At 37.5% G+C, this 17,492-nt stretch overlaps 1 protein-coding gene across 1 annotated transcript in view; it reads left to right on the top strand.

The window, feature by feature from the left end:
* Window positions 1-15,642, top strand: part of Zfpm2 (zinc finger protein, FOG family member 2) — a 419,413-nt gene extending 403,771 nt beyond the window's left edge. The window contains exons 6-8 of the mRNA XM_042673220.1: window positions 6,676-6,882; window positions 10,153-10,377; window positions 12,110-15,642. Coding sequence (XP_042529154.1) covers window positions 6,676-6,882; window positions 10,153-10,377; window positions 12,110-14,601 — 2,924 coding nt within the window. The 3' untranslated portion in view covers window positions 14,602-15,642. The remainder of the gene's footprint in view (window positions 1-6,675; window positions 6,883-10,152; window positions 10,378-12,109) is intronic.
* The last annotated feature ends 1,850 nt before the right edge of the window (window positions 15,643-17,492 follow it).

Genomic DNA, 17,492 nt, shown 5'->3' with positions numbered 1-17,492 from the left:
TATCAGCAGAGGTCTGCATGACATTGTGCAGACACTGATTTCATAAATAATAAAAAGTGCAAGTGAAAAATTTGGCAGGATAGGGAGATATTTAAGGCCACTGCTTCTAGTAAGAGGAGCATGAATTTCCAAAATATAATCAAGTTTGAACTGTGACTTTATTCTTTATTATCAAGACTTGTAGCGCATTTCCTTGCAGTTTTGACAGCAATTATGGGGAAAATGTATAAGCTGTCTGTTAAGAACTGTGTCTGTGTTACAAGAACCTTGATCATAAACATTCCTTAGAATACCAAGTACATACTTTTGAAAGAATGCCAAGGTTTTAGTTGTTACTACTCTTTATTAAGCCTCCAATATTTGTGTCCTTTGTTGTGAGGAGACTTGGATGTGAGCAAGCAGACCTAGGACAGGGACAATGTTTACAGCATGAGAGACAGAGAAAAAGAGATGCCTAAAATAACCTGCCCAATTGGTGGAAGCCAAAAAGATCCCAGATAGCTGTGCAAGTGCCTGATATCATTTGACAAAGATTTCATGTCCATCCAGGGAAAGTGTGACATGTTTTATTTTTGCTCTTGTTTGCACAATATGACCTGTCAATAATTTGGGGAGTTCACTTCTATAAACATCATTTCATATGATCATATGCCCCTAGCTATTTGAACCTTTTGTGAACCTCTCCTTTGGTCTCACTGTGTGAATGTCTAGAGTTCTGTATAATTTATTATGTCCAAGTGTGTTTTTTGTAAAATCCAGTATGTTTATTTTTACAGGTATAGGCATTTTCTAGTTATAGCAAAGGAAGGAAACAGTGCAACCCATGTTTCTTGCTTCTTTTTTCCCCTCCTTTGTCCTTGTTTTGGATTTATGTAATTTTTATCTTGTACGTAAGTTTATCTGTTTTGGGTAGAGTGGGAGGGAACACAGAAATTGTGGGACAAAGTATGAACAAACGCAACAGTGATAGTCACTAGACACTATGTTGAACTATGTAACTTGTTGGGGATGGGGATCCAGAGGAGAAAACTGGGAGAAAATGACGGAAGAGGTGACTCTTTATAAGGAAATATACTCATTACCTGACTCATGTAACAGTGACTCCTCTGTACATCACCTTCATAAAAACAATAAAAGAAAATAAATTATAATCACAATTTGGAGGGATAATCGGTCATTTGTAATAAATTATGTACCTTCAAAGCAATATAGAAATTAGCATTGTAAAAACCAAGCACGATTCACAAATTCACTGAGTTCCTAATGAGCTTACTCAACTGAAAGAAGTATAAATTTATCCACAATTCTTTGTTTACCCTTTCCTTCATTCCCACAATCCTAAAATTCCATTAGGAAAAATATGAAAGATTCACAACTATTTGAACTTGTAAATGTCATTTACTGAGTTCCAAACATGGACTGCTTCTCTGCTTAATCGTCTGAACACTTTCAGGAGATACTTAGTGATGCAAGCTGCATCACAAGCTGCAGGTAGTTTGTCCCTTGCCAGTTATTCTCAAATCTAGTGGTGTATTGAGCATTCTGGGAAGTTTCTACAAGATTGCTAAAAGCTTCAAAGGAAGCCCAAACTTTACTCTCTGAGAGTTTGATTTTATCTATCAGAAATAAGGTCTCAAAATGGATATTGATTAAAAACTCTCCATGTGGGTCTACTGTGCAGATAAGACTGCCAGTCCAGCCAGGTGGCAGTGGCTCATGTCCATAACTACCTTAGAGGGTGAAACGGGGAGGATCATGGCTAGAGACTAGCATGATTTGAGAAACAGTTCATAAAACTTTTTCTTGAACAATATATGGGTATCATGGCATACCTGATGTACTAGCTTTATGGAAAGCATAACTTGGCAAATTACAATCCCAGCTCCCATATCTCCTTCTCAGTTCTCCTCACGGTGATTTTTTAACTACTGACTTAAACTTCCAGCCTCTTGGTATCACAGGAAAATAGGAATAAATTACAGTCATCTCATTGCTTAAATCTCATTTGATAAAGAACAATCTACTGGCACTAGAATCAGGTAGAAATTTGAATCAACAAACTCACTGGAGCTAAAGCACTCAAAAAAAGTATTCAAAATGTATTCTAAATGAAAACAATATGGACAAATGACCACTTTCATTTTAGTGGGTATGTGACTTTCAGGGGTGGTTTGTTCACCTAGTAGCTTGATGCTACAATATGGCAATTGCTCACCTCACCCCAAAGTTTATCTGCAGGACCACCAGTCCCTAGGGGTATTTTTTATTTAAGGTAATGGTAATTTTAAGAGATAGGCTAATGGGAAGTCTCTGGGTCAGTTGGGAAATGGATTCTTCTGAGAGTGTGGATCCCAACCCCTCTCTGACTTTCTGTTTGGAGATGTAAGCTCTCCTCTATACATGTTCTGTTATTTGTCATTGGGATCTCTCCAGGGAACCTATGCTATTGCCATTTGGATTTTCAGCCTTCAGACTTGTGTGCTAAATAAACCTCATTTTCTTCATAAGTTAATGCCTCATGTATTTAATTTTTGAATCTAAAAACAGATAAGTATATTTGTAAAATCAGACAGGCAAACAGCCTTGATTTCTTGGGTGCTTTTGAAAAATACTTCATATGGAAAGCACCTTATTGGAATTCAATTCATATCCTTTTTAGCTGTGGCTAAAAGCATGTAAAATTTGCTCGAGAGTTTCAGATGTGTTTTAGTGAAAAATTTTTTTAGTATTTATACTGTTTTAAATGTTGTTAAAATAGATACTACATAATATTTGCTAGTATTTTAAATGGCATTACATAGGTGTGTAACTATAGCCCATGACCTATCCAGAACATTTTTATCTTGACAAACTTAAACTGCCTTCCTACTAAACCATAACTCTTCACCCCTGCCACTCGAACCTAACAATCACCAGTGTATCTTCTGTCTCCAGCATATAGGATATATTAAGTATTCCACAATAGCCAAATCATTTCACCATAATATTTGTACTTTTTGTGACTGATTTCACTTAGCGTAATATCCCGAAGTGTATCCATGCTGTAGCATGTGCCAGCATGTCCTTTTTTGTAAGGTGAAATAACATTCTACTGTACATGTAGGCCATATTTTCCTTAATCATCTGTAAATTGACATAAACTGATTTTATGTTTTAACTATTGTGAGCAGTACTGCTATGTTATGAACCTGTGGATAAAAATAGCACTTCAATGCTTTTAGGTCTTTGGGGGTATATATTTACTTAAAGTAGGATTGCTAAATAACCCATAATTATAGTTTTAACATTTAGAAGAATCACTCTATTGTACAAGTTTACATTCTCTCAATGGTGCACAAGTTATGCTATTTCTCTAAATTATGCATGAATACTTGTGTTTTTTAATAATACTGTTCTAATCTTAATGTCAAATATAGTATTTTTGTTTCTTTCCATTATGAGGACAGTTGGTATAAGGTACTAAAATAACAGTTAACATGACTTAGTATGTTCATGCATTCAAATTATTTCAACATGAACACTACCACATTTCATGCAACTATAAATTTTAGTTGGCAGTATGTACTCTAGTGCTAAAATCAGTAGAGAAATAAACTAATTCTTCTGCTTTCTTAGACACATATTGATTGCTAGAAACTATTTTCATTTCTAATGGGTCAATATACAAATGTATTCTGTCTTAGTCACAACTGTTGTAGTCGGACAAGCCAAAGTCTAACTCATAATGTTACTAGTATGTGTGCAGCCTTGAGAAAGTTAGTTAACCTTTTCACACTTCATTTTTTCTCAACACCAAAGTAAGGAAGATACCACCTGCCTCATACATGAACTGACAGGATTAAAGGAGATGAAATTTATCAATCAGGGCCTAAGGAAGCACTCCTAACTAATACCAATTGTCCACTGTTGGTGTTTGTATAATGTTTATTGTTAAGATACCAGCTTACTGGATAAGAAATGTACTCATTATCTTGCTCATGTAACTGTAACCCCTGTGTACAGTATTTTCCCAATAAAAAACTTAATTACAAAAAAAGATACCAGCTTACGACCTGGTTACTGGCATCACCACCTAGGTCGGGCCTAGATGTCCTTTCTACAGTCTTCCTACTCTTCTTGAAATATAACCCAGCCCTCTCTCCACCATATTTCTTCTACCTGACTGTTTGCTCCCTCACAACTAATACTTCTCACAATGAAGGGCTGTTGTTTAATACATCCTTCCCCTACAGTTTCCTTTCTAGCCTGGTAGGGAAAAACAATCCATGCCAATAATGTGTTCATTCATTTAAATCAATGTAGAATATCTTCCTAACATGAGTCAGATACAAATACTTCAAGCTTTCACATTCTGCAATTTTTTAATGAAAGAATATCATACTACGGACAATTTGCCAATTCCCATAACAAATGCAACAACCTTTATTTTGGCTATGACTTGACAGACACTTCCTCATCATGTCTACACAGTTCATTTTCACCATAACTTAGCCTTTTAAAAGTGATATGTTCTGACAAAACCACAAAATGAGATGAAAGTGATAATGATGATAAAATATAGTACATAAAATATGTGTACCTCTGAAAACAAAGACATGTATTCTAATGGCCAGGTTAGTTAATAATGAAGGAAAATATTTTGTTTACTTGTCTTTGCACCTAATATTATTCTATTTTGTTTTATTCATTTACTAGATTGTTTTGCTTCACAGTTTGAGCCTAAGTGTCTTGTCATTCTGTTGCATGTATCATAGTAGTGACAATAGTTACCTGTCGTTAGGTGTTGTTTCTAGTCTTTTCTTTGCCTTGATAGGAAATCCAAACCTGTCCTTACTTTTGTGAGAGGTGCCCAGAGGTGGATTTTCCTAGACAGTGAATTTCATCATTGAAATAGAAGCATTCTGAAAGACCTTGTTACAAAATAAATCTGAATTGTGTTCCTGGTGTGTGTTTCCTCCCCTCCTTATTACACAAACTTCCATAATAAACTCTATCCCAGAGGAAGGATGAGGTAGGGATGATTGCCTTGTCTGCAGCTATGGGTAGCATGGATCTCTGTGTGCATCAGAAGAGGGAGAGCAGTTGAAGCCCGGGCAAAGAATGGCACCATTAGCAATCCCCCATCTGAAAACACCTCTGTTTCTCATCCAATTCACTAATGATATAGTTCAACTTCTATAATTTTCAAGTGAGCAAACCAAGGCCAATGTAAATCTGTTTTATTCCATGGTCATGAACCTGTATGCCTTCAGGCAAATTGTATCAAAATGTCAGAGGTGTTCAGTATTTAAGTATCTATGTGTGGCAACTTTCTCACATTTTTAAAATATATATTATTTAAACATATATACTATTATGGGAGGTGTTTTGTTTGCTTTCTTTTAAAACTTAATCACCTGAATTAATTAATAGCCCCCAAGTTTTCTCTAAAACCACTTCCTGATTCCTCTCTTCAACTCAGCTGTATCATGAGCTGTGGTTACCTCCTTCACCAGATTTTCACCACAAGTTGTTTAAAAACCATGATCTCTGAGGGGAGAAAAAATGAAGTGCAGCTGAAAAGACAGTTATGCTGAAAGATAAAGAGAGCAATATGACTTATCAAAATGAGTACAATTTTTTCTTACCTAATGAGTCCATATACAACCTTCCAATATATACACAATGGAGGAAAAAAAGCTTTTATAACAGATCAAGGATGCCGTATTATTTCAGACATAACTGTATAGGATACATATCTAAGCCTGAGAGTGTAGATAACAAAATATAAGTGCTTTGCCTGTCTAAACATGTTAAATAAATGAGCATTCACTATCACATTCCAATACATTAGAAGATGTTCTTGCATAGCTAATTTTTCTTTTTAATGCTCCACACATGATCATTTGAAGTGCAGAACCAGAGCATATCTTAAGTGTTTGAAGACAGGGTTCTTTTCATTTAAACAAATCTTTATTTAAATAAGCCTTTTTGAAAAGGATCTTTGGTATATCTTGTTCTCAGAAAGTTCAATCAGGGTAAGGGAAGATAAAAAGGCTACATTATAAAGAACATTATATAAGTAAAGATCACTTAGCCAAAGGGAAAAAAAAGTACAAAAATGGCAGCAGACAGACACAGGGAGAATCAAACTCTGTGGAATTTCAGTTTAACTTTATAGATTTTAGGAGTTTCTATTTTCTTTGTTGAAGTTTGGCTCATCAGGTATTGATGCACTACTGATATAAGAAAAGGATTAAGAGAGGGGGGAGAAGCTTCCATAAAATACAGAATAAGTAACTTCAAAGGCTTTTCTAAAGTAAACGTCTGTAGTTGGAACCCTACCATGAGGGTTTCAAGCGTTACTCCAGTGTGATTGGTAGCATGGTTAATGAGTTAAGGATTGAGGCAATCCTGGAATACTGACAGTTGAGAGGAACTTTGTATGGACTACGTCTGTACTTTTCTTAGTCTTCTCCTCCTTCTCGTCCCTAAACAGTTCACTAATGCCAGGAATACAGTTCTCCACAGAGGCGGTCAGGGACAACAACTGTGGTCTTGATCAAATATTCCTCTCAGTAGGAAGCCATGTGAGCAATGTGGGGAGGCGGTGTTGACATCAGTCTAGCCTCAGACAGGCTCCCAGAGCATTCCATGTCAATTTTGCTTTGCTTTCTCTTTTTTTCTTCTTAATAGGGGGTCAGCTTTGGTGCACCACTACGAAGGCCATCTCTGAGGGTGAAGAGCTAATTGCCTTTGTGGTGGATTTTGACTCAAGGCTACAAGCTGCCAGTCAGATGACTCTCACAGAAGGGATGTACCCTGCACGCCTGCTGGATTCGATTCAACTGCTTCCTCAGCAAGCTGCCATGGCTTCTATTTTGCCTACAGCTATTGTCAATAGTAAGTACTGAGTGCTGTGAGCCCAGCTTTGTAGAAATGATGGGTATTTGTGGGAGAAAAAAAATCTCTACTGACAGACAAGCAACTGGGGACAGACTTTTTTTTTATCACCAATGTTGTTATTTTATCATCTAAGTTTTATTTTAAGTGTGTGTGTGTATCTGTCCTGGGAAAGAAAGTTGTGAGATTTATTTCTAATTAACTAATTAACTACCAACAAAAGTTGGTAGTTAACTACCACAAAAGCTGTGGTTCCAATGTAGAGTGCTATTCTTGAGCAAAAAAGCTCAGGGGACAGTGCTCAGACCCTGAGTTCAAGCTCTAGGACCAGCACACATGCATATACACACCAAAGAGAGAGACAGAGACAGAGAGAGAAAGAAAGAGAGAGAGAAAAAGAAAGAGAAAGAGAGAGAGAATGCTTTTGATAAAAACATAATTGGAATACAGAAAAAATGCATACATTCAATAAGATTTGATTCCTGGATGTCACACATATAAAAAAGTAATATTTGAATCTAGTTGAATAACATATAACACTACTTAGCTCAGAGGAATCAGACATTATTACTGATATTTCACTAGTAGAACAATTTTTATTCTTTAAAACTTGAAAAAATAAAAAAGCATATAAAGCAATTTTTTACTAAATTAAGTAAATGAAAATGAATATGTAATCTTATATTATTGTGAAGCTGTGCAAATGTTAATTCTAATGAGACTTGGGAGAATACTTGGTCTCAGCACAAAAGCAGAGATTTTGTTTGCATTCTGATGACCAGGATGAAAGAAACCCTGGAAATCCAGGATAAATCAAGACAGTAGCTAGTCTAAAAACAAAGGCAAGAAATTATTCTCTGGCCAATTTACCTTTAAAATATTATTCTATTAAAATGAATATTGATATGGGTGCTATTACATGCCTGTAATCCTAGCTACTCAGTAGGCTGAGATTTAAGTATCATGGTTCAAAGCCAACCCAGGCAGGAAAGTCCATGAAATTCATCTCCAATTAACCAACAACAAACCAGAAGTGGTGCTCTGACCCAAAGTGGTAGAGGGTTAGCCTTGAGCTAAAAGAGTCAGGGACAATGACCAGGCCCTGAGTTCAAGCCCCAAGACCACCACCAGCAACAACAACAAAAGAATATTGAATGTATATTCCTTAAACATATCAACTGACATTATACAACAGACAAAAATATCAGTGTTCTAGGGGTCCTGAGTTCTGTATTCTAGACTGATCTCTTTCACTGAGCTCTATGCAAACAAAGGTTGACATTCCTGTAGAGGAGAAGGGACACTAAAGTTAGTATATAGGTTTAAATTTTTAGTTTAATGTATCAGTATTTGGTTTCAAACAACTTAACTAATATTGTTGAACATCCCAGAGACTAGGCAGAATGGAAATCAAGACAGATGTGACGTCTTTGTATTAAAATAAATAAAATACTCAACAATATTCATTTTCTAACTGCAGTTCATCCAACTAATAGATGCAGAACTTTGGAACTGAAGAGCTAATATTGTTGGGTTTCCTTAGTGGAAATATTATTTCCATGGCTGGACCCTTACTCTGATTTTGTTCATATGGAACTGAAACAATATAAGCTCAACCTGAATTTGAGTCAAAGGATTATATTGCAAGGAACTTCATGTAACCTCACACTTCTACAGAGCTGTAATGGAAAAATATTAAATCTGATTATATTTGATCATTTATTCAGCTTGTGACAACAAAGAAATTATTATTTTTAAATGATTTAGCATAGGCGCATAAAGGTTTGGCTTTACCCTATAATCACTAAGCTAAAGGCATTGGGTTGAAGGCGGTACTTTATGAAATTGTATAGTTTCCAGAATCATGTAATTTTAAGTAACTTGACAATAAGGGGTTAAGTAGCACGCAGTAGTCAATAAATAATTTTTATTTGAAACTGCATGTTTTGCTGGATTCCCTTACCTCTCCAATAGAATATTATACTTATATACATAAATTTCAGATTCATCTCTTTCACTATCATTGATTCTACCACCAACTCTGAATAGTTCACAATTGTCTAGCTGTTTCTGCACTTTATCCCATGCCATTTATCCCATGCTCCTATGTGTCTTTTTTAGAAATACAAAATACTACCCCTTTAATGTGACCATATGCCCTGGTTTTCTTGGCTCAGTATCATCTTAACAGCATTTTCCTTCTTTCACTATGGATGCTAAAGATACTATTCTAAAACTCCAGAGTCACACAGAGACAAATGGCATATGTTCTCTCTGATATGCAAAAGTTAGATCTAAACTGCACTAGGATATGACAAATTATACAGGATTCTAGATGTTCACACACAGTAGACCAGAAGAGGATATCTCAGGAGAGAAACACAAAAGCACAATGTCTAAATGCCTCTTCAGAGTTACATAAAGTGGTATACATACTGAAGCAAACTCCAAGATATGGAAACAAAAGGCTTCTTTTTGAAGTTTTTAGTTTTGGATGATTCGGCCTTCTTTACTTTATGTATGATGTATTCACACATACATCTTCGGGAGTGGGGGGAGGGCACAGAACTCAAGGGCAAAAGAATGAAAAAGTGCACCAGTGGAGCTCATTGGACACTGATGAAAGTGAACTATACGACTAGAGGTCAGACATATTTTTATCTTCTCTCTAAGTCCTCCTCTCCCTTTCCTTCCCTCCAAAATCTTAGTAAGCATATCTTTCTAGGCTCTAGATCATCCTTAGCTTCCTATATCTGAATAGCCATCTACTATAATGTAATGGTCCAACAGCCCCGTTTGCTCTTTATTTATTAGTTGTTTCCTATTTCTGTTTGTTTTACATTCAATCCAGCATAGAGGCTGGCACACAGTAGGTATTCTTTCATGAATTTATTAAATGAATGTATGATGCCAAGATTTTTCATCAAGGCTATCATAAATGTAGACATCATATGTTGACACTGAAACCAATCAGGTAAACCACTTTCCATCACTATTTATAAATGCACATTTTAAGCCACATATATAAAATTGATATTTTGTACTTTCAACATTGAGGATACCTATAGTAGGAATTTCTGTAGAATTTGTGAGACATTACATCATTTCTCTAAAAGTCTAGTCCTGAACTGCACAACAATATTTGTCATGGTCTGATTGCATAATCCAGAACCTGAGAGGAGTCTCAGAAAACAAGTAAAAATGCATGATTCTTTACCTTTGCTTGGCTCCAAAAGACAGTGGCTAATGTGTCTGTGTTTGTGCCTGCAGAGGATATATTCCCTTGCAAGTCCTGCGGCATCTGGTACCGAAGTGAGCGGAACCTGCAAGCCCATTTGATGTACTACTGCAGCGGGAGGCAAAGAGAGGCTGCTCCAGTGTCAGAAGAAACTGAAGACAGCACTCATCAGATTTCTAGCTTGTGCCCCTTCCCACAGTGCACCAAGAGCTTTTCAAATGCTCGAGCTCTAGAAATGCACCTCAATTCACACAGTGGTAAGGGTCAATTTTGTATCTTCTGTAGCTCCGGTAGACTCCTTTCTTTCTATACTAAACATGTGTGCATCTATCTATCTATCTATCTATCTATCTATCTATCTATCTATCTATCTATCTATCTATCTATCATTTGTCTATATCTGTCATCTATTATCTTTCAGATTGCTGGCCAAATCATTCCGTTTTCATCTGAGGCAATGTAGAATCATTTAAAAGTAAAGTTTCCATATTATCTTGCATTTTCATTTTAATATTTACTATAAGTGTCAAATGATCATTGGAAACTAACTTTATTCTAGGAAATAAACAGTAGGTACATTTAAAAGGGAGTTGCTGAACTGGATTAAAAAAATTTTAAATCCAATTAGACAAATCACATTCAGGAAATTCACTTTTAAAATATGCATCCAGAAAGTGACCTCAAAGTGTGCATTGTTATGGCTTATTTTATTAAAAGATCTTTAGTGCTCTGCTGTTAAATTCTTTAAGAAAAATAAGGCTAAAACTAAAGTTTTACTAAGTCATCTTTTAACAGTAAGGAAGAAACTATTGACATTTATTTTGGAGTTGTATGTCAATTATTGTCAGTGTAATATCATAGCATCCTGATTACTAATTTTTAAGATTCAAGTAAATGGGATTACTGAAATGAATCAACTCTAAATCTTCCTAGGCACATTTTTGGATGGGGTAAAACCAGGGTTTGGGAATCAATTCTTTATTATCAATACTACAAAATTTGTAGAACACCTTAGGTGACATCTTAATCATTGAAAAACTGAAATAAAGGCTAAGTTTTGAAATATTAGCTCCTGACCTCCTATGCTATGAAATATAAACTCTTTGAGCTTATAAAATGTTTTTCCTTTCCATCATCCTCTTCCTTTTCTTCACAATAAGCTGTCTTCAGGGGGATCTAAAAGAAGTCAAATGACTATCATGGTTTCTACCAGGTGAATGGTGCACTGGATAAAGATAAAACATGTTGAGCAAAATGAATGACTATACTTCTGATTTGCAAACTTTGCAAATGAGTTTCTAGTTGGTTCTTCCGAATAAAAGCCGGATCTAGTGTACTGCTGATGATCTCTTATTTGCACATAGTTTTGTTTTTAGTTTTTTTAGTTTTGTTTTGTAGCGCATTTAATGAATCCTTACTTCTTCCTCCTGTAAAGTTTATCAGTAAAAAAAAAATTTAGAGATTTGAAAATTTGAGGCCCTGCTAGGCTCTTGGCTACAATCCTAGATTCCGAAATGCTTTATCTCTAATGAGAACCTAAAAATGTAGAAGTGGGTCTGTGGCTCAAGTAAAAGAATGCCAACCTTGAACTGAAAACCTAAAGAACAGAACAGAAGCCCTGAGTTCAAGCCCTAGTACTTGCACCAAAAAAAAGGAAAGAAAGAAAAAGAAAAAAGAACCCGAGGTCTATGCATAGCTCTATTACTTCGTAGCTTTATTATTGTAGTCAGTTCCCAGAGCTTCCTTGAGTTTGTTGCCTGACCCATAAAATGGAGTCAATGACACTGACCCCAACTGTGTGTCATCATTCAGAGGAAGGTGCTTGGGAAGGTATTCAGGGCCATTACCATGATGACACAAGTAAAAAGTTACCAATCTATGTAAGATTCTGTAAGATTTCACTTCTTGTTGAGTGAAAGCATTCGATGACTATTAGAGTTTCCTCTCCTTTGGAAACCCACACGTATATTTAACTTTGTATCTTTCCAGGAGTGAAGATGGAAGAGTTTCTCCCTCCCGGTGCGAGTCTGAAATGCACCGTCTGTAGCTACACAGCTGATTCTGTGATCAACTTCCACCAACACCTGTTTTCCCATCTCACTCAAGCTGCCTTCCGGTGCAATCACTGCCATTTTGGTTTCCAAACTCAGAGGGAGTTAGTGCAACATCAGGAGCTCCATGTCCCTGGCGGCAAACTTCCCAGAGAAAGTGACATGGAGCACTCTCCGAGTGGAACGGAAGACAGCTTACAGCCAGCCACAGACTTGTTGGCCAGAAGCGAACTCTCCCAGAGCCAAAAGGCCATGCAGACTAAAGATGCGAGCTCTGACACCGAGCTGGACAAGTGTGAGAAGAAGACTCAGCTCTTCCTCACTAACCAGAGGCCAGAGATCCAGCCGACCACCAACAAACAGAGCTTTTCTTACACAAAAATAAAGTCTGAGCCCTCCAGCCCCAGGCTTGCGTCGTCTCCAGTCCAGCCTAGCATGGGGCCTTCTTTCCCTGTGGGTCCTTTCCTGTCTCAATTTGCTTTTCCCCAAGACATCACGATGGTACCCCAGGCTTCCGAGATCTTAGCCAAGATGTCTGAACTGGTGCACCGACGACTGCGGCATGGCAGTAGTAACTACCCTCCTGTCATTTACAACCCTTTGATGCCCAAAGGGGCTACTTGTTTCGAGTGCAACATAACGTTCAATAATTTGGATAATTATCTCGTGCACAAAAAACATTATTGCAGCAGCCGATGGCAGCAGATGGCCAAGTCTCCAGAGTTCCCCAGTGTTTCGGAAAAGATATCTGAAGCCGTGAGCCCCAACACTGGCCAGACGTCCATCAACCTTCTCAATCCAGCTGCCCATTCTGCCGATCCCGACAACCCGCTTCTCCAAACGCCCTGCCTCAACTCCTCAGCGGTATTAGATTTAATTGGGCCAAATGGGAAGGGCCATGACAAAGACTTTTCCAGCCAAGCTAAGAAGCTTTCCACTTCCAACAGCAATGATGACAAAATCAATGGCAAACCTGTCGATGTGAAAAATCCCAGTGTCCCCTTAGTGGATGGAGAAAGTGACCCAAATAAGACCACCTGTGAAGCTTGTAACATTACCTTCAGCCGGCACGAGACATACATGGTCCACAAACAGTATTATTGCGCCACCCGCCACGACCCTCCCCTGAAGAGATCAGCTTCCAGCAAAGTGCCTGCCATGCAGCGAACCATGCGCACGCGCAAGCGAAGGAAGATGTACGAGATGTGCCTACCCGAACAGGAGCAGAGGCCTCCCCTGGCCCAGCAGCGGTTTCTTGATGTGGCCAATCTCAGCAACCCCTGCACCTCCACTCAAGAACCTCCCGAAGGGCTGGGAGACTGCTACCACCCACGATGTGACATCTTCCCAGGAATCGTCTCCAAGCACTTGGAGACGTCTCTGACGATGAACAAATGCGTTCCAGTTTCGAAATGTGACGCTACTCACTCCAGTGTTTCCTGCCTTGAGATGGACGTACCCATGGATCTCAGCAAAAAGTGTCTATCCCAGTCCGAGAGGACCACCGCCTCGCCCAAAAGGCTGCTGGACTACCACGAGTGCACTGTGTGCAAGATCAGCTTCAATAAGGTGGAGAATTACTTGGCCCACAAGCAGAATTTCTGTCCAGTGACTGCACATCAGCGTAACGACCTGACTCAACTCGACGGCAAAGTGTTTCCAAATCCGGAAAGTGAACGAAACAGCCCTGAAGTCAGCTTTGAGAGAAGCATCATCAAATCCGAGAAGAATGGGAACCCCAAGCAGCCTTCTCCCAATGGAAACTTGTTTTCATCCCATTTAGCCACTCTGCAGGGCCTGAAAGTCTTCAGTGAAGCTGCTCAGCTCATTGCTACAAAAGAAGAAAACAAGCACTTGTTTCTGCCACAATGTCTTTACCCTGGAGCAATAAAGAAGGCGAAGGGAGCTGACCAGCTTTCTCCCTATTACGGCATAAAGCCAAGTGATTACATTTCTGGTTCTCTTGTCATCCATAACTCTGATCTAGAGCAAAGCACAAATGCGGAAAACGAGTCTCCGAAAGGCCAGGCCTCCTCCAATGGGTGTGCCGTGCCCAAGAAGGATTCACTCCCATTGCTTCCCAAAAATAGAGGCATGGTAATAGTCAATGGTGGACTGAAACAAGACGAGAGACCCACCGTCAACCCGCAGCAAGAGAACATTTCCCAGAATCCTCAGCATGAAGATGGTCACAAATCTCCCTCATGGATCTCTGAGAACCCGTTAGCTCCAAATGAGAATGTGTCCCCAGGAATTCCCTCAGCAGAGGAACAGTTGTCTAGTATAGCAAAAGGAGTGAATGGCTCTACCCAGGCTCCAACCAGTGGCAAGTATTGCCGCCTGTGTGATATCCAGTTCAATAACCTTTCAAACTTTATAACTCACAAGAAGTTTTATTGTTCATCACATGCAGCTGAACACGTCAAATGAACTGATTGAATAAGCCAACATCAGTCACCTTTGGTACCAGTGTTTAGTATGTTGTTCTAACCAGTCCAGAACAAGAAATAAAAATAAAAATTAAAAGGCTATTTGAATTACAACTGGGCAATCAGGAGATAATTCATTATGGCTGAGTTGAAGACTTAAGATGTAATATCATTACAGTCCATTAGTAAAGTGTATTATTGGTGCCATTTTCAAAAAAAATTAATTTATTTTACCAGCAGTATTCATAGCTGTGGTTATGTTATTTTTTATTTAAAACTTTATATTAAAGTCATTTGTAATGTTATTGTATAGTTATTGTGTAGCAGATACGGTTTGCACTGTATAGTAGCTTTTAAAGAAAATAGTCACAAACAATACAGAAGAGCATTTTAGAAATAGCTTCAAAAGCACTTGTGTATCTTGATTTTTTTCTTCTATGCTGTTGCAGATCTATGTAAATGCTAAAATATAACTTGCAAAGATGTTCTAAATACACATGCTATAAGTTCGCCTTAAGATTTCAATCCTTGGATAATCAGGCTCCATTTGCACTTTATATTTTAGCAGATACAGTCTCTTAGTCACTAGGCTTTGCATTTGTATGTAGCCGTACGTTTCTGTCCATTTTCTTAATCTTAAAACATGTATGTTAATATGTTAAATGAAGATGGCAATTTTCTTCTTGTATAGTACTTGTATTTTCTTTCGCTGATGCAGCTGTCTCAATTTTTAAACCTTTGCTGTCGAACGCAATACTTTATAAAGAATGAACAACATTACTAGAAGCAGTATTGTAAGTAATGAGGTCGTATTAATCAGTTTTATCTTTTGAAAGGCACAGTCTAAATCGAAACCTTAAACTTGATGCTGCAAGTATGAATTTAATTCATATATAAGATCTATTTAAAATATAAGAGTAGCAATACTGCACCTGGTGATCACAAAGATAATGTTCTACTTCTGATAGAAATAATTTCTCAACAAATGTTGTTACTATGCATGTACATGGATGGAATAAAATTCCAGATTGTTGGAGAAGTTTGGCAACCTTTTCCTTTTCTTAATCACCAAAGGAAATTTATTGAACACTCAAATGTGTCACATCCTAAAAGGCAACATGTTAACATCGATTGTATATTACATTTTGCTTCCAGATGAATTGCTTTAGGCATAGGGGTTCCTATTCATTCTGTTTGGTTTAGTGTCCTAAATTGTAGTTAAGAGATGATGATTTTTTTTGCCACAGAGACAGAGAGACAGAGATGGAGAAAGAAACAGAGTAGAAGTGAGAGATAAACCAGAATTCTAGGGCCCATCCTACGATCTCACCTTAATTTAAAATAAATCAGCATACATCTTTTAATATTGAAATGAAAACTGAAAAATCAAACCATGGCAAGTTCTGTTTGTAGTATTAGAGTATATTAATCAAGTCAAATTCTTTCATGTTGTGTCAGAACTAAGAGATTTTTAAGTGCTCAATGTCAGAATGCAGAATTAGACTCAGCAAGAAGGGTCTTGCTCTCCAATTACGCTCTTCTCTCCTCCAAAGCAAGAGAAAGCATCAATGTAACTAAAATGTCTTAGTGTCTGCTAGGACTGGGTGAGCCTTCTACCTCTGGGAATGTGTTAGTTGCACAGGATTAGGTAACTTCTAATATCTTTTGCTCTATTTTAAAGTGCAATCCAAAACCACAAAACAAGTTTCTTCCCTCCTTTTAACATCCCACTATGCCAGAGAAACTGGAATAGATAACAAACCTTGACCAGTCTGAAGAATTTAGGTTGGAGAATCCTGGTTTTCTTGTTGTATCTTTTCTTCCATTTGTATCTTCCATTGCAAGATGCAACAGAGCACCTCACAACAGCTAAAATCCTGTCTACTTTTTCTGAGATGTATATGTTTATTTATATATCCTCTGTGATACAAAGATAGGAAGAGAAGACTGTGCTATTTCTTCAGACTACTACAATAATAAACCACAAACTAACATGATGTCTTAAAGCAGAAATAAATCTTTTCACAAGTCTGGAGAGCTTATTAATATGTCTGCAAGTCAGAGCTCCCTCCAGAGTGGCTGTGGGATCATACTTACCTGGGTTTTCTAGATTCTACAGCCTAGGACTATGGCTATATCACTCCTGACTAGCTCACCTTCTGCTTATAATCTTCCCTATCATTTTATAAAAAAGGACACTTTTGATTCATTGAGGATGAGCACAACATAGGAAGATCATTAATTGCATCTACAGAGAATTTCTGTTTTTTAAAAAAACATAAGATAACATATACAGGTTCTAGAGCTTAGAACTGGGTATTTCTGAGACCATTTTTCAGCCTCCCATAGGAAAATATTGAAATGCCCTGACCAATAGAGAGGCAGAAAAGAAGAGAGTTAAACAAACAAAAAACAAAAGCTGTGGCTTTTAGCCAGATTCTAAAGACATATGGCAGCATCACAGGAGAAACCAAGTATCCTCAAAATGGTAAATCTCTTGGGACTTGATTGAGACATTAATATTATTAATAAACATCAATGACATCCCACAAAGAATTAAGCCTCTAAACCAATACATTTCAACTGATCTCTCAGGACTCAGAGGAGGGACATAATTGAACCCGATGACAACTCTGCACTAGGCAATGTGTCTATTTAGAACTTAACAAACCTTATTAATTCAGAGAACCATGAAAATCAGACTTCAGCTCAACAAAAGTTTACTTTGGCACTATCTAGAAAGAAGAGTTTGCTCAGTGTATTAATAGAGTAAACAGGATTGAAAGAAAATAAACTGTTTTCAACAACCTTAGCTGCCCCATTTTGCATACAAATGGCATATTAATCTCAAACAGTTTTTTTATCTTCATAGTAAAAAGGATGTCAGCATTT

The sequence above is a fragment of the Dipodomys spectabilis genome, unplaced genomic scaffold (assembly GCF_019054845.1).
Source record: "Dipodomys spectabilis isolate Male_0828 unplaced genomic scaffold, ASM1905484v1 ptg000783l, whole genome shotgun sequence".
In the NCBI taxonomy this organism is placed as follows: Eukaryota; Metazoa; Chordata; class Mammalia; order Rodentia; family Heteromyidae; genus Dipodomys; species Dipodomys spectabilis.
Note: the sequence above shows the minus strand (reverse complement) of the source record. Positions and strands in the feature narration are given on the sequence as shown.